General features: G+C 38.1%; 1 protein-coding gene across 4 annotated transcripts in view; it reads left to right on the top strand.

Moving 5' to 3' along the window:
* The window catches only part of UNC5C (unc-5 netrin receptor C), a 411855-nt gene that overhangs the window by 336667 nt on the left and 51351 nt on the right, over positions 1–23837 (top strand). For 2 of the 4 annotated variants that reach the window (XM_007495711.3, XM_056803309.1), the window contains exons 8-12: positions 598–654; positions 2743–2934; positions 8030–8374; positions 10769–10856; positions 21219–21387. In XM_007495711.3, the coding sequence (XP_007495773.2) occupies positions 598–654; positions 2743–2934; positions 8030–8374; positions 10769–10856; positions 21219–21387 (851 nt within the window). The remainder of the gene's footprint in view (positions 1–597; positions 655–2742; positions 2935–8029; positions 8375–10768; positions 10857–21218; positions 21388–23837) is intronic. The other 2 variants (XM_001365174.4, XM_056803310.1) reach the window with 1 other exon arrangement.

Genomic DNA, 23837 nt, shown 5'->3' with positions numbered 1-23837 from the left:
GACAAACTGCTCACTCCCTAGGCAATACCTATTGGATTCCTATTACATGAAGTGGGGGATAAACAAGAAGGAAATCCAAAAAGTGGATTTCTTTTCCTTAGGCTCAACACAGCAAATGGGTATTTAACCTTTGACCAATGACGACAGGTCTTCTTTAGCTCTATTAGACCAACAGCAAGCTGCTATAATTAAATAAAAAAACTGTTTTGAGCTTTACTGAATATGTCTTGGGAATTAAAGCATATGGCAGGGATAGGGAAAAAAGATTTTCCATATGCTAATGACCCTTGATGTCTGAAATAAATTAGATCCATTAGAGTTTATGCTCAATAAAAGAAAGACTTTAAGCACTCCAAAGTTAGTGACTCGAGACCAGTTTTGCCTCTGAAATTCAATCTGCCTACTTATTAATTCTTAGTGAGGCTCTGAAGCAGACAGGGGATGCAAAATCATAATTCTGTGCTGAATCAGAACTTTAAAGTACCATGAGTTTCTTTTCCTCTTCTTTTAATTAAACCATTTTTCATGCTTCCCATTTTGTTCCCCTCATTAATTTGATTTTGTTCCCATTTTTGTACCATTCTTTTTCTTTTCAAGGTTTCATTTATCCTATTTCAACTGAACAGAGAACCCAGAATGAATATGGATTTTCTTGTAAGTTTCATGGTTTGTTTTTATGTTGCTGGCTAACCATTCATTCTCCTTCTTCCGTATGAGTTTACCTTTCCTGTATCACATATGGATATTAGAGGTAGGCATCTAATATTTTCCAACACCGAAAACAAGTTAGCATCTCTTTTTTGAATCAGAGGAAGAATATTCATGAAATTTGACTTGAAAGTCAACAAAACATCATGAATGTGCAGATTCAAGAAAAAGAAACTTCAAAAGGAGAAACAAACTATTCAGGTCTTGAATAGGAAACCATTACTACTGAAGAAGCAATCTTGACCTAGGAAGTCTGGTAAATAGTACTTAGTAAAAGGAAAGGAAATAGAATTAAGGCCGTATGTTTTGCCCAGGGGCTCCGAGTTCCACTTAGGTGCCTCACCAGAAAGCCTGGGACAAAAAAACTGGGGCTATGTTGGAACTCCCACAGCCAAAAGCAGTTAGAATGTCAGTGACTTCCTTTAAACATCTGTCAGTTTTCACTTAGGCAGCAGGAAAAAATGCTTTTTTACATTAGGAAAGAAGACAGTAAAATTTCTCTTTATATATAGTAAATTTAAAGAAATAAAGCATGGGAAAAAATCATCATTTTTGTTGGATTTCTTCTATTAGTAGAGAAGCCTTCTAAACATAGGTGAAAACATGGACAGCATGGCAAAACTAATCGCTCCATTTTGCCTCAGGTCACTTTAGTAGCTACTGTAATTCTAATCTTTACTGTTACTGGCCACTACAGTGAATAGAGTACCTTCAGTGCCATCTTCCAAAGTAGTTTTTTTTGGGGGGGGCATTAATAGACATAGACACAAATGTTATGAAGTACAATAAAATTTCTATTTACCAAGATTTGAAGGACAGAGATTATTAGACCTATGATTTCATCAGAATAGAACTCCGAGTGAGGAACTATTTATCAACGCAGGCAAAACTTATTTTGCTAATTCTAAAATCCTGACTTAGATATTTGCCTAGAGCACTGAGGAGTTAAATGACTTGTCCAGGGAAACACAGTCCAGTGTGCCAGAGATGGCCCTGAAAAAGACCCTTTTGACTCAAAGGACAGTTCTCTGTCTACCATATCCCATTTCTCCTTTATATTGATCCAGATCAAGTAAAATGGTGCCAGGCCAATTTGGAAAAATTATCAAAATTCTGTCCCCACCTTCTAAAAATAAATTATTTTATGGGCACATGCTTAAGTAGCCTCTGGGAAAACCAACACTGGGGATGATTGGCTACAGCCTTTGGCAGATTCATTTACTGTTCAGGGCTACACTTCTTTTCCACAACAGATAAAGCAAATGGAGACTTCATAATTTGATTTTTCCACCAGGCTGAGAAAACCCCAACTCTTATTTTCATATTCTTAGCACTCCTGGATAACATTTACCTCCATTTACCTTACTCCACAGATCTGGCACTTGTTCTGGGAGGCCCAAGTTGGGGAAAGAGGATGCTATTTTTCAATATTTTTGTCCACCATTCAGCTTCTGTCTTTGAGTTCCCAAAACTTGCTGTGCTTAGTCATACTCCTTTTTTTAAGCACCCTCCCCCTCCCTGTCCCCTTTAGTTTAGAGGAAAGGAAAGGATAACCCTGGAGAAATAAACTTTCTGACTTGGAAAGTTACTTAGAAAATACTCTAATGCAATACATACACAGATTCAGAATATGCCAGACATTTTTAAGGGAATGTTTATGTTTTTAAAAGGAGCATCTGTGAAATTAAAATTTTGTTTATCCTATTTCACACATACACACAACAATAATACTGAACTTCTTGTGAGTTGGTAGAATTTTATCTAAAATTTCTTTACAACTAGCAATAAATGATCTGTTATGTTTCTCAATTACAAAATAGGTCAGTGGTAGATCGAGATTAAGAAACAGAAAGAAATCTAAGATCATTTCCCATTGAAAGGGCACACTCAAAGTATATAGCTTTTGAAATGGATTTAAAGTTAACCTATAAAAAAAAAAGGTAATAAATGTCGGAAGGAAAGATAGCAATCTGGATGTGTGCTATTGGAAATTCCTATAACCAACTGACTGGCTATTTCATTCTTCCCCTCCAGCGGCTCCTGATTCAGATGATGTCGCCCTGTATGTTGGTGTGGTAATAGCAGTGATTGTGTGTTTGGCCATCTCTGTGATTGTGGCTCTATTCGTGTATCGGAAGAACCATAGGGACTTTGAGTCTGATATCATTGATTCCTCAGCCCTCAATGGGGGATTTCAGCCTGTGAACATCAAGGCCGCAAGGCAAGGTGAGATGACATTTCATTTCACATTGATTGATCTTGGCATGTTCTATAAGTGGTTTCTGTACTTAAGAGGTTAGCAACCACTTGCAGAAGGAAGAAAGAAGTGCCAGTTCTTATTTCCAGAAGTTGAACACACCCTGCAAATAAAATCTCAGAGTAACTAACCACTGATTGGAGGGCGCAGAACTACAGAAACCACAGAGAATATAGAACAGGTAAAAGAGAAGAAGTCAAGAGAAGATTTGTGTGGAGGGGGGAGAGGATGAAAGTAGAAAAGACTAAGGTTTTGTTTATATATTTATAGTAGCTGTTTTCTAATGACTGAAAACATTTTTATCATGAGATTTGAGAAATTATAAGGTTAGTGACCCACAATCTCTGTGTATGGTTCCGTGTAAAGAAAAGGAAGGATGGAAAATTTGTCTGCTATAAAATCTGCATCAATTTTCCAAGTATCTGAGGATGTACAGATGTTGAAATACCCTTTTGTCTCTAGTATACATTCAAATATGCCTCTGCTGTCCACTGACTTTCATAGGATCCTAGGGTCTAGAAACTGGAAGAGACCTTAAATAACTTCTAGTCCAACCCACTCACTTGACAATGGAAGAAATTGAAATCCAAAGAGACTAATTTACTTCCCCAGGGATCAAAAAGGATAAGTTGGGGGTTGACTCAGACCCACACCCTTTGTCTCTGAATTCAGTCAGTTTAGATAAAGATGAAATGAGGTTTGAATACCTTGTACTTCATTCATCTTCACAATGCCCCACAAGCAATAAAAAAAAAATGAATCCTGTATCAGATATTTACTAAAATTGCGCTATTTAAAGATCTGATGGGATCTGACATCAGGTATATCACTGACTTAAGTTTCAAAGAAACTTTCTCTTTTGTGAATTGTTATGACCTTGCCACCTGGACTTCCTGCCCCACTGTTCTGTTCCCTTTTGGTGGGGAAGACAGCAGGAGTAGTAGGATTACTTTCAAAGCATCCCCAAAGGACAGGCATGCACGCAACAAGTGTTGTGTCAAAGAAATAGCATCTAGCTCCCAGAAAGGCCAACTGAGAATTATCAAATCTAGCCACCAGTAATTTGGCAAAGGAGGGAAGAAGGGTACAATGCAGACACACCTCCGTGGTAGCCAGCTTCCTAAAGGAGCCTCATAGTAAAAGGGATTCATCAAGGTAGTCTCTCTTGGATCCTTCAAGAGCCAAACCACACACATCTCATCTCATGCTTTTGCATATGCTATCTTCCATGCTTGGGACATGCTCTCTTCTCTCATTTACTTCTTAGAATCCTTAGTTTCCTTCTACTCTTAGTTGAAATGCTACCTCCAACATGAGGTCTTTTCTCAGATCCACAGCTGCTAGTGTCTCCTTTACTTCCAAAAAGATTCCCTCATATTTACTTGCTAAACTTGATACTTTTGCATCATAATATATATGTATATGGATTTTCCTCTCTATAGATTAAACTCCATAGAGCTTTTAGAAATTCTTATCCAAACAGTTTTGGACAATAAATATATCATAATAAATCCACTCATGTGAACCAGGTACTGCAATACCCTTTCTGGACTCTTTATATTCACCTAATTCTGAACCATCCAAAGGCTTAACCAAGAGCAACATGGTTCCATGACAGTAACCCCTCATCAGACTGCCCTGGGGTTAATCACCCCTTCTTCTTCCTTAGATTCTCTAGCATGCACCCTGCCTGAGCTTTCCCAATGGCAGCACTAGAAAACACATCTCTAAGTGACTTGATGCTACCTTCTTTGACATGTGCTCATTCAGCTTCCAGTTCCTATCCTGAGTGCTAACAGCTCAGACTTTCACATTAATATAGAATTACAGGTGATGATACGGAAGAAATCGTATATCTAGTTAAAGGGATCAGAACTGCAATTTCACTGGTATAGGGAACTCCCTCTACCAGTTCTGATGGACATTTCCTTATCATCCTAGAAGAGGACTTTTTAATGAACCTTTTCCATGTTATGGATCTCTTTGGCAGTCTGTTAGACCCCTTTTCAGATAATGTTTTTAAGTACACAAAATAAAACACACACGATTATGAAGGAAATCAGAATTTAATGAAAAAAATAACTGGTTTTTTTCCCATCCAAGTTTACAGACTTCTTAAAATCCAAAGGGTCAGTGGATCTCAGTTTAAGAGTTCTTATCTTAGCAAGATGTTAATAACATCACTAACTTGAAGAGATTGGGAATGCCTGAAAACAAAACTGGGGAATACATCTTTGACAAGTATACACTAGGAGAAAATTGTCAGAGTTCCCCCTAATACCTTCAGGCCTTAGGAGTTCTGCTATTAGATACCCTAAATATGTAACTCCCTTCTCCAGACCAAGAATTAAAAGTTGATATCTAGATTTATTTTTTTTTTACACAAAATAAAAATTTTGTGCAGAGTCACATTGCCATGTGTGTCAGATGCAATTTGAGCTCAGGTGTCCTTGGCTTCAAGGCGCATATACTTATAACCTTCACTTTTGATGAAGCTCCAATACAGAATATTTGAGAATTGAGAATAACCTTTAAATGCAGTGGTAGTGCAGTGGAAAGAGAACTGTCTTGGAGATAATAGGACCTGAGATCAGGGTCCTCCTCTTTACATTACTTAGTCAAGTCAGTTAATACCTCTTTCAGTATCCTCTTTCAAAAAGGGAACCTTAATGGTCCCTACCATTTCTAAATCTATGCCCTATGATCGAGTTCAGCCTTATACTGGATAGAGAGAATCCTCTACAACACGCACAACCTGAAATCATCTCTCCTCTGCTTGAGCACAGTCGGTTAACCCACTAACTCAAATGTTAAACTATTCAATTTTTGAATAGCAACAAGGGCTAGAAAGTTCTTTATTTCAAGGCAAGCTCTGTCTCCATATAGCTTCTATTCTAGATTTTCCCTGTGAAGAATAAATCTAACCTCTGTTCCAAAACATAGATAGCCCTTTAGATGCTTTTATGTCCTTTAGCATTCTCTTCTCTAGATTAAATAAATATCCATAATTCTTTGAGCTTTTCTCTGACATGGTTTTGATTGCCCTCAGCATCCTGATTACTCCCTTTGCACCAAGTCCAGTCCATCAATGTCACTATTACAGTGCGACAGCCAGAGATGAACAAAATGTGACTGATGTGACTTGATCCACATGTCAGAAAGGGATGGTTACTTCCCTTGCCTGGATACTATATACCTATGAATGCAAGCTCAGGTCATATAAGCTTTTTTGACAGTTAGGTCATATTGCTAACTTATATTGAATTTAGCGTCAGCTCCAGCCTCTCTTTCACACTGCTTCTCTTAGATGGGGAAAAGTAATGTGGGTTTGATTAGTTAAGACTCACTCTGATCCATTGTTGGCTGTATGGCTGTGGGTGATTCACTTAACCCCTCAGGGCTCAAGGCAACTTTTTTTTTTCTAAACTTTAACTTTCTGTCTTCAAATTAATACTGTGTATTGGTTCCAAGTCAGAAGAGTGTGTGGTAAGAACAAGGCAGTGAAGGTTAAGTGAATTGCCTAGGATCACGCAATAAGGAAGTATCTGAGGCCACAATTTGAACCCAACTCTAGGTCTGATGCTCAATCCACTGAGCCACCTAACTGCCCACTCAAGGCAACTTTCTAAGTCTCTCAGTTGCTTAGAAATTTCCAGGCCGTTTTAGTAGAAGTTTCTTTACCAGAGAGTTTCTTGTACCAGAGAAATCACAGATGCAATCCCTAAACTTATACTTATAGGGTTAAATTGTTTTTTAAAGCTAAATATAAGACTTTACTTTTAGCCCTGTCACATCACATCTTGTTGGATTCAGTCCTCTGCTCCAAACTGTCAGAAGCTTTCTGGATTCTAATTCTGTCATCCAGTGTATTAGCAAACCTTCTCTGCTTTGTGTCATCCTCAATTTTAACAAGCATGCTTTCAGTATCTTCATCTGAGATAATAAAATTGGACATGAGGAATACTACTAGATACTACCTTTCAGGTTGATATCAGATTATTATCTGATGCACATTTCAAATATGATATCTGGGTTTCAGATACATTAATCTGGCTTTTTTTAGTTATATCTTCCAACAAGAAAAATATTCACCTGATGGTACTTTGAGCCCATTTACATTTCCCCATTTTATCTTTGAAACTATCTTAAAAGACTGTCAAATTCCTTGCTGAAATCCATATTAATTATGCCTATATCATTTCCCTAATAAGGAAATGAGGTTAGTCTGGCATAACTTGTTCTTAATGGAGAAATTCCAACTCTTAATGGCCACTTCTTCTATTTTTAAGTGCCCACAAACCATCCATTTAAAAATGTATTCTAGGTTTTTCCTGGAGCTGAACATCTGTCAGGCTCAGTATTTTATATTTCCCCAAATCTACTTTTTCACTTTAAAAAATTGGACATTTGCCTGGCCATTTTCCTGGAGTCTTCAGTGATTACTGATATTAGTTCAGTAATCAAATCTTCAATTTCTGTCAATGTTCTGGAATGTAATTCATCCGAATTCATTTTATGTGGCTAGACATTCTCTTATCTCCTCACTTGTCTTAGGCTTCAATTCCCTCTTACTCTGTTTTTTCTGCCCTTTCCAGTATGAAGATCATTCTCCTTGATAGAGAAGATGGAAAGAAATAGGAGTTGAATAGTTCTGTTTTGTCCCTGTTGTTCCTTCCTTATTCTTCTTCTGGGTCTGATCATTCCAGGGAAAGTGGTTTTTATCGTCCTTAGCATTTTTCCAGCACCTCAGCTCAGTCTGAGCTTTAGCCTTCCTGATGCTATTTTTACAGGTTTGTACCACTCTTTTGCTTCCTTCTTCCATATGTTAGATATGTCTTATTGAAGCCAGAGGAGCAAAAACAACATGCTTAAGGGTGGTACCTAGAAAACAAGGCAGAAATAGATATACAAATTGGGTCCAGATTCTCCTCTGGCCATTTACTCAGCCGGTACTGAGACCCTCATGCAATCCTTTATGCTACTTGAACTACCTTTCGATAAATACATCACAGAATTAACATGGTCAAAATAAGGCAATGAAATTCTTCCTTCTTTTTCCACCAGATCTCCTGGCAGTACCACCAGACCTTACATCAGCTGCAGCCATGTACAGAGGCCCTGTCTACGCTTTACATGATGTCTCTGACAAAATCCCAATGACCAACTCACCAATCCTTGATCCTCTACCCAACCTGAAAATCAAAGTGTACAATACCTCAGGTGCCATAACCCCACAGGATGATTTATCAGATTTCACAGCCAAGCTGTCCCCACAAATTACCCAGTCTCTACTGGAGAGTGAGACTCTCAACTTGAAGAATCAGAGCCTGGCTAGACAAACAGACCCATCCTGTACTGCTTTTGGGACTTTCAACTCTCTTGGGGGGCACCTCATTGTCCCCAATTCAGGTATGTTCTAAAGGTTTTAAAGTACATGTTTTAAGGGGGCTTCTGAGGGGTTTTTTTATATTTAAAACTACAAGTGAATTAAATATATTTAAAAATTTAAAAACCTGCAAGTATACAGTTGGATAACTTTCCCACCCCACCCCTAAACCCCCATTTTTCCTCACCTCATTTTGCCAGGCCATGAAATACTAAATGCAGGTCACCCACTGGGCTCTACTTTTGATTTAGATTAAGAAGTACATGTTCTTTCAAGTTCATTTATCTTTTCCCCAAAGCTCTGCTCTTATCCAACAAGCCACTACCAGAATATTTCCTAGAGAAATGTACTTTGAAATTTTCTGAGATGAGGTATCACTTAAGCCATTGACCTTTTTTTTAGCACAGCTTTAGCAGACATCTTCAAGCCAGAAACCCTCACTGTTGTCACCATCCATACAAAGGAGAAATTAATTAGAAATCACATCAGTTGCTTCAGTTCCAATTTGCTGCAGTGAAGGAAGAACTTTAGAATGCTAATTTTATTTTTTTAGATGATGAGAGGACATCATAGAGAAGAGCAAAGATTCATTCATTAACTCCTTATTATACATTCATCAGGCACAAAGGGTAAATAAGCCACTCACCATCCATTGATTTCTCTATTTAAAGATTAGAATTTCATTATGCTAGCCTTCTGTAGTATTATTTAGATTTCATCTTTTTATCTAGCAATTAACTTCAAAGAAACCTCATAAAAGTATTAAAATCAGACCCGAAGACAAAGTCATCACATTTCATTTTTATTTTATTTTAAAACACTAATACGCATTCAGAAGAGTAAATGGCTTCTTCAGTGAAAGTGCCTTAACCTTTCAAAATGCAGTTGTGAGCATTCAATAAATATGATGCTAGAAAACAATACCACCAACAAGAGGACATGGGGTTACGCACAAGACAAGAAGACATGTTTTGTTTCCATCTTTGAGAAATTGTACTGATTCCCCATTGTCTCTTCAGTCAAATATGAACTCTTTACCCCGGCATTCTCCAACTGTTCCCTGGCCCAACTTTACATATCTATCTTTTTCTCTCACTATTTCCATCATGTCAGTATCACTCCAGTGAGGCAGGTTTCCTTAGAGTGTCCTCAAAATGTCACTCTCATAATTACTTCTCTTCTCCCCTCCCTGGAAACCAAATCACTCCTCTCTGCTCATCTCTAGCAACCAAAGCTCTATGCTTCCTTCAAGGTGCAGTAAAAAGCTCTCTTTCTTTGTGAAGATTTCGTTAACTTGTCCTCACTCCACAATCATCTCTCCTTACCACACTTTCCAGCTTTATATATATGCATTCTTGTCTCCCCAACTAACCTATAACTTCTTTAAGGGTAATAACATTATCTTCTCTTTCTTCTGTATTCCCTAAAGTGCCTAACAGGGCATTTGGTGTGAAGGGCTAATTGTCATGGTCAACATAAATGTTTATTGAATCCAATCCAACTGAATTTAACTTTAACTGAAAAGCATCTTTGTGCTATTCCTCTTCAAAATGTGAATCATATTCCTTTTGGATGACACCCTAACCTTGCTGATTCTTTGGGCATAAATACAAAGTCAGAAATTGAGCAAATGTGTAAAAACCGCTGGCTTACTGAGACTAAGTCAAGCAAGACTGGACCCTTCTCTAGGATCATGGATGCAAAAACTGCCCTAGAGGAACTTGAGGTCTAAATCAATGGCTCTCAAACATTTTGATGCCATTATTCTTTTACAAGACAGCTTCCCCTCTAATAGAGTTTTTCTTTATGAGGATTATGTCTATTGACATGAAAGTAGTCTTGACCTTGCAGACCCCCCCCCAAAGCACCTCAGGGTTCCTCAGAGGTCCCTATGCCACAGTTTGAGAACCACTGATCTAAACCAGGAGGCTGATATTGATCTTTTCAGAGATTTCTTTGGTACTTTCAAAATATGGAATTCTACTGGCTTTGGTTTTCACAAGGGATTTTTGTAATTAAAGAAGAAATGCCCAGGGAGACATGTCCCATTACAGCAGTTTGAAATTTTAAAAGTAATTGTTGATTTTCCCTTAATTTCACAGGGTAAACAAAAATGCCCATCTGCCTGTTCCTTGACTAAAATAAAACTATTTTTTTTTCAATCCACTTCCACCCTTCACATAATTCCACAAAGGCACAGAAGCAGCTATGCTAGCTAAAATAGCCAGTAAATTAAAAAGGCACAGAAACTTGGAAGATTTCCCCTTTTTCAAAGAAAAATAAAAAAGTAGGCATATGACTGCATTTCACAATCTGTACTCATTCCTTTAGATAGGCTGGGTTGATGGTTTCTGATTTTTTCCTATTTAATTAATTTTTTCCTCATATATATGTGTATATGTTTACCTCTTGTTTAGGAGTGAGTTTGCTGATTCCTGCAGGTGCCATTCCCCAAGGGAGAGTCTATGAAATGTATGTGACTGTACACAGGAAAGAGAATATGAGGTAAAGATTGCTTGGGGAACTCGTAATTTTATTAAGGAGAGTAAATAAACATTGAATTTGTCCATTTACATTTTATATTGTCTATTGCCTAGAAACAATTCATATACTGGTACCCTTAGCTCAGCTCAAGTGCCACATTCTTTGGGAGCCATTTTGGATCCCTCCAGCCAGTCAGTCTATCATTTAGTTGACAAGCATATATTAAGGGCTTAATGCATTATGTTAAGCCACCACTTCTTTTGCCTCTTTTTATTTATTTTCTATATCTTGCATATGCTTGACTATTGTTTACAGTGATAGAATACAAGTTACTTGAGGCCAGATATTTTGTATCTCCAGTTCTTAGCACACAGTCTGGTAACATTTAATAATATCGATTACATGTGTATATTATTCATAAATGTATAAATATAAGCATTTACTATTTATAGGTCTATTACAATAGTTAAATAGTGATTAAACACTAAAAGCTTTACTTAGCAAACCTAAGTATCTCTTACTTGATATTCATGGTGCTGCGAGGTATGTGCTTTTATTATCCCCATTTTACAAATGTGGAAACTCACCATCCAAAAGGTTAGTTGATTTACTTGAGATCACACCATTAATAAGAGTCTGAGGGAGGATTCAGGCTCAGTTTTCCTTGACTCCAAGTTCAACATTCTGATGATCATATTACACTTCCTGAGCTCATGTTTGTATACACAGGATCATAGAAGTGATCTTAAAAGACATCTAGTTCAATTCTCCCATTTTACAGATAAGAAATCTGAGGCTCACAGTGAGGCTAGTAATCATCAGTGAGGATCCTACCCCAGATTTTCTAAATTTCAGGTTCAGCTTCTCTATGATGCTATATTATGTGCATGTGAACATGTGTACGTGTGCATATACACACACAGACACCATGCCCCCATTTATTCAAACCCCTAATGATTTTATATTTGCTAGATCTTTCTTTGTGTGTAAGCTTTCCAAGAACACTGTTAGCTATTGATATAATTGCTATTCTTCACTATTCATCAGTCAGGAGCATATGTTCTGAAGTAGCAGGGAACATTACTAATTTGTGTGATCTCACTAGAGGAGAGGGAGCGAGCCCATTTTAGAATTAAAATGATCTGCTGCTCACACATCCTGGCTCTGTGACAATGGACAAGGCATGAACTTTTCAGTGCCCCTGGCAAAGAATAGAAGTTATAAACCAGTTGCCAGTCTGCACAAGGGAAGGAAATTTCTAGATTGTTAATTCTCCACTCTGATGACATCTCAAGTCTAAGACCCTACCAAAATGGAAATGCACAACTGGAATAATTATATATACCTGTATCTGTGTGTGTGTGTGTGTGTGTGTGTGTGTGTGTGTGTGTATACATAAAAGACATATATATGTATGACTATACGTATAATGAAGATTTAGTCAAAAGAGTTACTGCTCTCAGGAGGAGAGGACCTAGATTCATACCTGGGCTTTGGCACTTCCCAACAATATGAACTTAAACCTTTCCTTCCATGAACCTTAATTTTCTCATCTATAAAACGAGGATGATAATATGGGTACTTCTAATATGTAGTGTTGTGGTGAGGACCAAATAAAATCCTGTATGCAAAATGCCTTATGAACCTGAAAACTATTTAAGATCAGAGATCTACAAATAGAGACCTCAGAAACCTAGCACAAACCCCTGCTTTTACTGTTGAGGAAAACAAGACGAAGGGAGATTAAATGATCTGCCCCAGTTTGCACAGAAAGTAAAGGGCAAATCCAAGTTCTGTAACTCCAGGTACAGCACTCTTTTCACTATTGCAGAGAGCACTAGGTAAATCTCAACAGTTATTCATAGAATTCCTGCCTATTCTTATTTCTACCACCAAAAGCCACTCACCTCCTAGAAATTAGAGACAACACCTCTGTTTGAAAACTTAACTGATTTCAAATCAGTGTGTTATCTGCTGAAGATAACTTCCTTCCTGCCTATTTTGTTCTTTGGGGGATAGTATTAAGGACTTATATTCCTTATATATAACATAACATATATACAATATGACTTATATTTTATTGTTATTCCTATAGATGAAGTTCTTTCAGTGGAGAAAATCACGTCTTTCCATATTCACACATTTAAAATATAAAATTTATAACCAAAGATGGGCCAATTTGCATAGAATAGTATTTCTTTCTCCCTGGTTCAGTCAGTAGCTTTGTACTCCCCCTTGACCTTGTCCCTCCCTTATCCCCCTGGAGGAAGTTTATTAGTCCATGACCAAAGAAACCTTCCAGGTTCTCTCTTTTGGGCAGACTCAGCCTTGGAGTGTTTGAAATGTGGGCATCCATAAGGCTTGATTGAATTGTTTAGCTAAGTGGTTACAATGGGTCACATCCTGTATATGTAGAAGAGAATCATGATCATGGAACACTTAGAAGGGTTTTGGAGTCCTCTGCTGTTAGCACTGGAAAGGACTGTTATTTGGCCCTTGGGATTTTCTTGGCAAAGATACTAGAATGGTTTGCCATTTCTTTCTCCAGCTAATTTTATAGATGAAGAAACTGAGGCAAATAGGTTAAGCCCAGGGTCATACAGCAAGTAAATATCTGAGGCTGGGTTTGAACTTGTGTTCCTGACTCCAGGCCTGGTTCTTGGTCCTATTCTGTGCCATCTAACTACTCATAAAAGAACTTTGGAATTTATTCTAGCCCACCTCCCCAAATTACACAGATGAGGAAAATGAGGTACCTAGCCATTGACTGCCTCCAGGTTACATAGATCTCAATAGAATTGGGACTGACATTCAGATCTACTAGGATCATGAATCCAGAACTTGAAGGAGCCATAGAAGTTGGTTCACTCCAACCATCTATTTTATAGATGTTGAGTCTGAGATAAAGTCCAAGATAAAGGGACTCACATAGTGTCACAGAAACCCTACAAGGAAGATTTGAACCAAAGTCTTCTGACTCCAAAATGAGTGCTTTTTGTACTGTTTTTCCTACTACAACACAGGCTGCAGATCCCAAATTTCACTGCTGATGCACTTCAATAATCCTGACTTTCTCTAATTGTATATAGTTCCCATAGTGAGCATCCTACCCAAGCTTACCTGGGGGAAGGAAGGAACCATTTTTGATCCTATTAAACAGATAGAAGCTTTAATAGAAGTTGTATGGAGGTAATTTGGGAAAAGATTAATTGAACTAAACCTCCTCCCTTCACAGTTTCTTCCAGGGAGAAAGAGTGATCACAGAATCCTTTGACAGGAGATTATTAGAAAGTAGGCATAGACTCTTTTATACTAATGAGTCACCTGAAAATACAAGGAAGTTCTGTACAGGTATTAATCCTTTGTTTCCTTGGGACAAGACAATCTTTGTATATCTTTGTTCTTATATTTTTACTTCTTTTTTGGTACTAGCCAATCCAGGAGGCACTTATCAAGTACCTCCTGTTATCCAAGCACTGTTGTAAACAATAGCTCTTCTCTCATGTTTTACCTTTACTTGCCTATTTTAACTCTTGAGAGTGATCTAGAGGCTAGCAAATTGTCTTCAAGTGGACAGGAGGCCTTGAGAGCAGCTTTAGAAGTGAGAAGAATTGGACCATAAATTGTTGGTCTAAACAATCCTAAAATCTATGTGAGCTGACCCATGGGAGAAGTGTGGTCCCATTATAGTTTTAAAAGACATAATGAATGCTATTATTTTGTCATCCATTAACACTACACATTCTCTGGGATTTTCCCACCAAAGTTTCCTTCTGCCAAGGCAATTGGAGATATTAGACTAGATGTCAGGAGAGAAGTTAAGGCTGGTCAAATAGATATGAGAGTCATCAGAAGAGATGATAATTAAAATCATGCAACTTAATAACCTGTATATTGTTCCTTAGGACCTAAATGGTTGCCTCAACAATTTGACAAACTAACAATAAACACTTTAGGGCCCTACTCTGTTTAAAAAATGGGGCTAATCTTGTTAATGTCTATGAAAGTAACTGTGCCTATGTGCACATTCTAACAATACAAAATCACCAATTTAAAAACTTTGCAAAGCCCTTTTATCTCAACGGTTTTGATCACCAGCATTTAGCACATGGTCAATGGTCAATAAATGCTATTTCACTCACTCATTCATTTACTCACTTATTTATTTTAAAAACTAAAAAACTAAGGTGGCAATAGCTTAAGTAATTTACCCAGGAACACACGGCTAGTCTGAGTGCTAGGATTCAAGAATAGTTCTTCCCAGTCCAGCTCCAATCTTCTTTCCATAATACCAAACTGCCTCTCTGACCTGATACAGACTGGGCCTTGCCTTTCGGATTTTTCACATCGAAGTACTAAAAAGATATCCATCTATTTCACATAAAATTAGAGTCAGCTCCACTAGTAAGGCATTGCACTAGATTCTGGGTTAGAAAAAAAAGAGCAAGACACAATCCCTGTTCTCCAAATGCCACAATCCAATGCTTTTTAATAAATGCAAACTACTCTTTATAAGCAAAACTTATCCAAGCTAATTTGGGAATAGTCTCAAAGGGAAGTCCCAAAGATTAAAGAGAACTGGGAAAGATTTCTTGAAAAAGGCAGAGCTTAAGATGGCTCTTGAAGGATGCCAGAGAAGGAAAGAGGCAGAGACAAATTAGAAGGGCATTCCAGACAGCCAGTGAAAACGAGCATTTTGGAGATGGAGTGGCATGTGGGTTGTACAGCAAGAAGGCTTGTGTCACTAGATCATTGAGTGGATGGAGAAGAGTAAAATGTGTACAAACAAGAGAGGGAAAAAGGGGTCATGTGACAAAGGGTTTCAAAAACCAAACATTGTATTATTGGAACCTGGTGATATTAGAAACCATTGAAGTTTAATTTGTAGGGTGTGCGTATGTGTAAGTGTCTGTGTGGATGTGAGTGAAGGGGTGAGATATTCAGACCTGCACTTTAGAAAAATTACTTTGATCACTGCCCTAATATGATGGCAGAAGTTGGGGAGGAAAGGACCATGAGTTGGGCCCTGCACCAAACATAATTGGGGATCTCATGAAACATACCCCTTTAACATAGTTATTCTATTCTGACCCCAGACTTTTAATCAGACATAGGATTGAATGAAATAATATAAAATCACATGGCCTCTTGAATCTGTGGACGTTTTTAAGACGGCCAAACATTTTTTTGTGAAAATATATATGTTGAACAATCAAGCAAAAGGCTCCAGAATGTAGAGGTTTCAAAGGACTTGTTGCAATGTAGTCTCTGTCCTGATTTATTCCCAAAGGAAATGGGCCACAGAGCCCCAGCTAGAGAGGACTCCAGTGAGATCTGATTGATTAATGATTATGAAGTACTTTGAGATCTCCAGATGGAAGATGATGTAGATATTCTTAGACCTGGTGTGCAATTATCATTTGTCTTCTGATAAAAGAGAAAAAAGCAACCTGTTTTGCTGTACTGAATAGTGTATCTGCAGCTTGATTGACAAACATAGAAGTAGGTAATGATCATGTACGTACTAAAGTTTTCTCTTTCTTTCTCTTCCTCAGTACAGCCTTCATTTTGAGTTTTGTTCTTTGGTTGCAGAAAGCTACTCTCTCTTTTTTTGCCCTTTCAAATATAGATTGCAGTATTTCGAGTTGTATGACACAGAACATTTTATCCCCAGGTGGTGTTTTTCTCTCATACACAAACAGTAGCTTGCCTAAGGAAATAATAGCTTTTTTATAAAACATTATTTCTGCCCTAAATTCGAACAGTCTAAAATGCCCTAAAAGGCTTCTGTTTACTCGCATGAAATGTTTGTTTTTCATCTTCAGTGAAAAACAAGGGGCAGTAACTCCTGGAACTCTCACGCCTTACAGCAGGAGAAGTAGAGAAAAGCCAAATTCAAAGTTCCTTTTTCTCTTTTGTCTGGTGTCAGGGTTAGACTCAAGGTCTTGGCTAAAGCATAGGGGATTTGGCCAAAGAGAAGCAGTTATCTTTATTTCTAGAGACAGGGTTTGATTCTGAGAAGCATTTAGTAGTGAGAAGACTTCATCGTCCCCCTGAGTTATAAGTCTCAGTAGACAAAAGAGCCAACCTTGAAATGTAACTTCATGTCCTTTGTGGAAGGTGGAACATGGAGGCCCAAATGGAAAACCCTGTTTTGGCCTTTTTCCTTGACAGTTGTTCAGATGGAGCTGAAGATAAAAGAAAAGAAGAAACACTTTCAGTTTATTTAAGACTGGGAAATAAAGAAATGTTGGATACTCCATGTTGATAATAATTTGCATTTCTTTGTCCCATATCTCACAACAGCCCTGTGAGATAGATGATGCCAGTTTTTTTTTATAATAAAATCCATTTCATACATGAGGAAATTATGCTTAAGTAATTGATCCATTAATAGTTAGTTGGCATGAGAAAAAATTTGAACAAGGGTACATTAGACTAGGAATTCCTTGTGAGCAGAGATTTATTTTTGCTTTTCTTTTCCTCTTTGGTATTTAGCATACTGTCTGCACTTAGCAGGTAATTAATAAATATATTTTGGCAACTTGCCTTGATTCCAAATCCAGTCCTCTATTTACTTTGTCTTGTAGTCTAGAAAAATGTACATTGTTAGATATTCACCTCTTGAACAAATCTATAGATCTACAAATCTATAGAAACACAAATCTATAGAAATAGAGATGCCATAGTTATGATGCCCCAGAGACCAGAGACCTCCTAATCATACTGGAAAGGATTTATGGAAGAATGAATGAACAGTAAAGATGAAGTCTATATAAGGTACACTAGTAGGCAAGTTAACAGTACCTGAGATACTGGAGGACATTAAGAAGTAGTGGGGGGGGGGGGGCGCAGCTGGGTAGCTCAGTGGATTGAGAGCCAGGCCTAGAGACGGGAGGTCCTAGGTTTAAATCTGGCCTCAGGCACTTCCCAGCTGTGTGACCCTGGGCAAGTCACTTAACCCCCATTGCCTAGCCCTTACCACTCTTCTGCATTGGAGCCAATACAGAGGATTGACTCCAAGACAGAAGGTAAGGATTTAAAAAAAAAAAAAGAAGAAGAAGTGGTGGTAGTGAGGGGAGAAGGGGAGAGGAGGAGTATGCAGCTAGGTTTCTCAGGGTATAGAGAGTAAGACCTAGATACAGGAGGTCCTCGGTTCAAACAGGATCTCAGATATTTCCTAGCTGTGTGACCATGGACAAGTCACTTAAACCCAGTTGCCTAGCCCTTACTATTCTTCTGCCCTGAAACCAATACATAGTACTGATCCTAAGATGGAAAATAAGAATTTTTTTTTAAAGAAGCAAGGATTGAGCAAATCATAAGTTCTAATAGTCACATCTCCTTCTCAAAAAAAGAATTAGTTAATGTCACCAACTCACCAAAGTTGTTTGTAAAATCTTGCCTTTCTTTCTACTTAAGCTGCCAAATTGTACCTGTGTCACTGAAGGTTAGGAGAAAGAATTCTTCAATGCTGTATTTTCTTACCATTCAGCTGCCCCTTAGTTGTCTACACTGCCCAAGGTGGAAGGAGGGAAGAAAAGGGAGAAAAAGGAGACAGATTCTTTCATTCACAGGAAACAATTTTATGAGATGAAAGTCTCAGATCACTAAATATGATCTTTCCATCACTCATCTGGCAATCAAGAAGGGAAGAATGGGTAACAATTCATCTTCCATAAAGTATATAGTTATCCCAAGATGCTAAAATATCCCTATAGGATATTGAATAAACCTAAATCCATTTTTATAGTAATTCTCTCATAATTGATTAATCATTGAAGAACCTCAAAAGAGGACATGAGCACAAAAAAATGACTTTGTCTGTGACAGAGGGATATATATTAGAGAGAAACCTGATCTGTGAGTCAAAAGACCTGGGTTCTATTCCCTTCCCTGTTTTATTCCTCTGTTGTGCTCTGAGAAAAAAGGGTGAACTTAATTAAATGTGGTACTTTGAATAAAGTCAAGATGAGCCTAGAAGACTCCTTACTCAACTGTGGATGAGCCTAAAAGAGTTCTGCCATTTTTGATGGGATGGTACATATGTTCCCCTGGTGTTTGCTCTGTAAATCCAGCACTCACATTTTACCTAGCTCTTTCTTCCTTTTGTGAATACAATTCTCAGGATGAATAGCACTAAATCAGGTGTTTATGCCTTACTTCTTAGAGGAGGAAAAAATAGGATTGAAATTTTGCCCTTGGCCTTTTTAATATTTAAAATATTTGAATCTAGAGCAATTCTTTACTTAGCAAGTTCATCTAAAAGCAACAGGTTACATTAGAAGCACTTTCCTTGCCCCACAATTCTCTCAGAGGGTTTCTGCTTACTAGAGTTAAACATTGTAGTTATTATACCCTAGAAAACAAATCAGGTTGATAGAAAAAGAAAGGAAGGAAGGAAGAGAAAAAAAAGAAAAAAGAAAAGAGGAGAGAGAGAGAGAGACAGAGAGAGAGAGAAAGAGAGAGAGAGAGAGAAAGAGAGAGAGAGAGAGAGAGAGAGAGAGAGAGAGAGAGAGAGAGAGAGAGAGAGAGAGAGAGAGAGAGAGGGAGAGAGAGAGGAGGAGGGAGGGAGGGAGGGACACAGAGGGAAGGAAGGAGGGAGGGACACAGAGGGAGGGAGGGAGGGAAGGAAGGATGGAGGGAGGAAAACTAGGTTGGGTTTTAGCTTCCCGTATATGATGGTTGTGTACCTCTGGGCAATTCTTAGTGCATAGGAAACTTTTAAAGTCTTAATTTAAAGGGAGTTTCCTTCATGGATGAAATCTCAGAGACAGACCCCAAATAAGTCCTGTTCCCCTTAATTAGGTGTTTAAGATAAGCTGGTGGACTGCTGACCGAACATGAGATATGGGCAGGTACAATCCCTATCAAACATCCCCATCAGCCCAGGCCTGGAGAGATCACAAAGGTGCTTTCCTATAGGTGTGACTTGTTCAAACTACATTTCTTAGAAGCTGGGAAGAATTTTGAAATGAGAGTCAGATGAGGGCTCCAATCTGATCTGCATTTTGGAAGCATACAAAATCAAGTCATGACTATTTACCTGGTTTTTAAACTCTTTTGACATACCAGAGGCAAGTGCAGCACTCCCAGTGGCAAGGTCAGGTCCATATTTTGATGTACTTTCTCATCCCATTTTACCTACTGGAGAGCTCCTTTAGAGTTTGTTTTGGACAAGGGGACTTAAAAGATCCTAAGAAACATAGACTCTGCCCTAAAGAAACAGCACTTTGCCAGAAGAACATCTTTCTGTAGAGACTGTCAACCTCATCATATAGGCAGCTGCAGAGATAGAATTCTGGGCTTAGAAGAGGGAAGACATGGGTTAAAATGTGACCTTGGACACTTGTGTGGCCATGGGGAAGTCACTTAAACCATATCTTCCTCAGTTGCCTCACCTGTTAAAAAAGGGGCAATAATGGTAACTACCTACAGAGTTGTTATAAGAACCAAACCTTCAGAGGAAGAACTGTTGGAGTTGGATGGATGCAGATGAAAGCATACTCTCTTTCACATCAGTGGTTTATGGTTTTATTTTGAGGTTTTGATGTTCTATGAGTGTGCCCTTACAACAGTGACCAATATGGAAGTGTGTTTTACACGATAATAAAAATTTAAATATATATATATATTTTTTAAACCTTAACCTTCCATTTTGGAATCAATACTGTGTATTGGTTCCAAGGCAGAAGAGTGGTAAGGGCTAGGCAAAGGGGGTTAAATGACTTGTCCAGGGTCACACAGATAAGAAGTGTCTAAAGCCAGGACCTCCAGTCTCTAGGCCTGGCTCTCCATCCACTGAGCTACCCAGCTGCCCCCATAAAAATATTTTTAAAGAATCAGATGAGATAATATTTGTAAAGTGCTTAGCAAAATGTTTGACATATAGTCAAGACTATACAAATATTATGATTATTAATCATAGAGTATTTGAGATTTTAAAGGTCATCTAGCTCAACCACTTCATTTGACAGACGAGGGAATCTGTGCTTCAAGAGGCTAAGACACTTAGCCCAGTGTCACTTCGTGGCAGAGATAGACCATGGCTTTGCCTCTCTCAAGTCTCAGACTAGGACTATTTTCACTTTCCCTCCTTGAGGGCAGGGATTGATGATGTGGGGATTCTTAGGGGGTGGTATATTTTGTTATTTTTTTTTTACTTTTGTCTTTCTTTGTAATCCAAGTTCTCTGCACAATGCCTGTCACATAGTAGATGCCTAATAAATGTTAGCTAACTGAAAAGGAATTTTTTTTTCATCGAAGCAAAAAGAAAAAGTTTGAACTGCATTGTTGAAAATGCATGAGTGCCCAGGAAGACCCATCTTGGTAGAATGATTTTGCATTTTGTTCCCTTCATGCATATTTCGTCTGTCCCAACAGGCCCCCAGTAGAAGACAGTCAGACCCTTTTGACCCCAGTGGTGAGTTGTGGGCCTCCTGGAGCCTTGTTGACTCGACCTGTTATTCTTACCATGCATCACTGTGCAGAGCCTGAGACGGAGGACTGGAAGATCCAGCTGAAGACTCAGACTCCTCAGGGACACTGGGAGGTGAGTTTTGATGGATCCCTGAGAGCCCCTCCATGGCACCCGAAAAACAAAGTCTCCAGAGAGTATGAGGCAGCGGGGTGGGGGTGGGGGGGAGCTATTCATTTCATTCTTAATGCCAAAAAGGGAAAGGTTTACTTGAAAGAAAAAATTTTCTTCTGAAATGATGTGTTACTTACGCCTCAGTGCAGTCTGAATGAATAGTTTTGCATCACTGGCTTATTGGTTCCATCTTTTTTGACATTAGGCCTGGGGGCTTGTGTGGCAAATTGCCATCTTGGCATCTTTCAGTAAGAGAGATGGTGAGTTGGGCCGTTGCCTAGTGGTCTCACATAGTTGTCATTTCTCAGTCTTCTTTTTGGGTAATGCAACTCTGAGTCACAGCCAAGAGATAGTGGGGATCTGAGACGCATTCCCTTTGGCCCAAAGGGCACACAATACAAAGTTACCCTTGTATTACTTATGATACATTTATACATGAATTAAAGAAATTACAAGGAGAAAAATAATATTAGAGTTTGACACTCCTGTTCTGGGGAAGACTGGATGTCTGCTGAATATTACAGACAAATCCCCTCTTCATTCTTGGAAGCTCAAACGCTCTAAACCCACAGCACAAAAACACAGCTTTTTGTTTGTTTTGTTGTTGTTGGTTGTTTTTTTGACAAAGATTATTAAACACTTCAAAAGTATCAACCCTGAAATCCATTTTCAAAATAGAAGGATCTCTTATGGCATCACATTAGGAAAGAAAAATTGAAAACAGAAATGAAAGATTTCCTCCTTTATCCTCAGAATCATGGAGAATTCCTGGGATCCAGATTTTCTTGAGTGATTTTTATCATAGTAAATTTCCCTAAAAAGTTAGGGAAGAAAGGAAAGAAGCATTTACTAAGTACCTGCTAGATGCTAGACTCTATATTAAATGCTTTTTAAGCATCTCATATAATCTGCACTTGATTTGTATCAGAAATGTTGAAAATTAACATTTCCATAGTGGTTTTAATAGCACAGAGAATAAGGACTGGATTTCATTGGTATAGGTGAAGAAATTCCCTCTACCTATATAGGGAAGCACCTTAGACAATTTATATTCCTGAAGAGTTTGTCCTGAGCACAGAGGTGACTTTCCTTGTCCAGGGTCACAGGGCCAGTACATGACAGAGGCAGGGCTTGAATTCAGGTCTTCTTGGTTTCAAATGTGACTCTGTTCTCTAAGTCAGAGGTATCAAACACATCTGGACAACAAACATGAATCAGATTAAACTGTGTTTGGAAAATATTTTACAAGATACATAAAAATATAATAGAATATAGACAATGATAATATGTGATTTTCAAAGTCAACATCTGACCCATAGGGATATATATATATATATAATATATATATATATATATGTATGTGTGTGTGTGTGTGTGTGTATGTGTGTGTATGTGTATGTATCGAGAGAGAGAGAGAGACAGAGAGACAGAGAGAGAGAGAGAGAGAGAGAGAGACAGAGACAGAGAGACAGAGAGACAGAGAGACAGAGACAGAGACAGAGAGAGTGTTTGTTTAGTAGCCCTTGTTTCTATTAGTATTTGACATCCCGGCTCTGAAACAGACTGGGTGTCTGCTGAGTATTTCAGGCAAATCACCTCTTCTTTCTTCGAAGTTCAACCTCTCTAAAACCCACAGAACAAGAACACATCTTTTTGTTTGGTTTGTTGCATTTTTGACTTAACAACACACTGCTGATCCATACTGAGTTTGCAGTCAGCTGGAAACCCCAGATGTTTTTCAGATAAATTGTTGCCTTCCCATCCAATACTTCCAAAATTGATTTTTTATATCCCAGAGCAAGATTTAACATTTATCTATATTGAATTTCATCTTATTAGATGCAGTCTAGTGGTCTAACCTGTTAAGATGTTTTTAGATGCTATATTTCTTATCTAGCATTTTAATTATCCCTTGCAGCATTTTGCCATATTTAAATCAGAATGTATAAGCCACCTATGCTTTATTCAAGTCATTACTAAAAACTAAAAACCAAACAAACAAAAACAGCAACAAAAAATACAGGACCCATGGAACACATATGATGTGAATATATGTCTCAGATGTCCTGGACATTTTTCCAGTAGCCTCCTCTCAAGTTGACCTTGAACCATTAACAGCTCTTCTTTGAGTTCTCCCATTCAACTAGCTCTAAATGCATCTAACAGTATTATTGTCTAGTCTGAATTGCTCTTTTTTCTGCAAGAATAGTGTGAGATCTATTATCAAACACTTGACAAAGTCCAAGATAAACCATATCCATCACCTACTGAAAAAGGGAAGGTTAGTCAATTCTAACTTATTTTTCATTTTCCAGATTTTCATGAATCATTATCTTCTTAATGATCTCTTCTCCAATTTTACAAAGAATTGAAGTCAAGCACTCTGGCCTACTGTCTGTGAAATATTACCC

Source organism: Monodelphis domestica, chromosome 6 (assembly GCF_027887165.1).
Source record: "Monodelphis domestica isolate mMonDom1 chromosome 6, mMonDom1.pri, whole genome shotgun sequence".
Taxonomy (NCBI): domain Eukaryota; kingdom Metazoa; phylum Chordata; class Mammalia; order Didelphimorphia; family Didelphidae; genus Monodelphis; species Monodelphis domestica.
The sequence above is the reverse complement of the archived record's forward strand: the minus strand, read 5'-3'. Positions and strand labels throughout refer to the sequence as shown.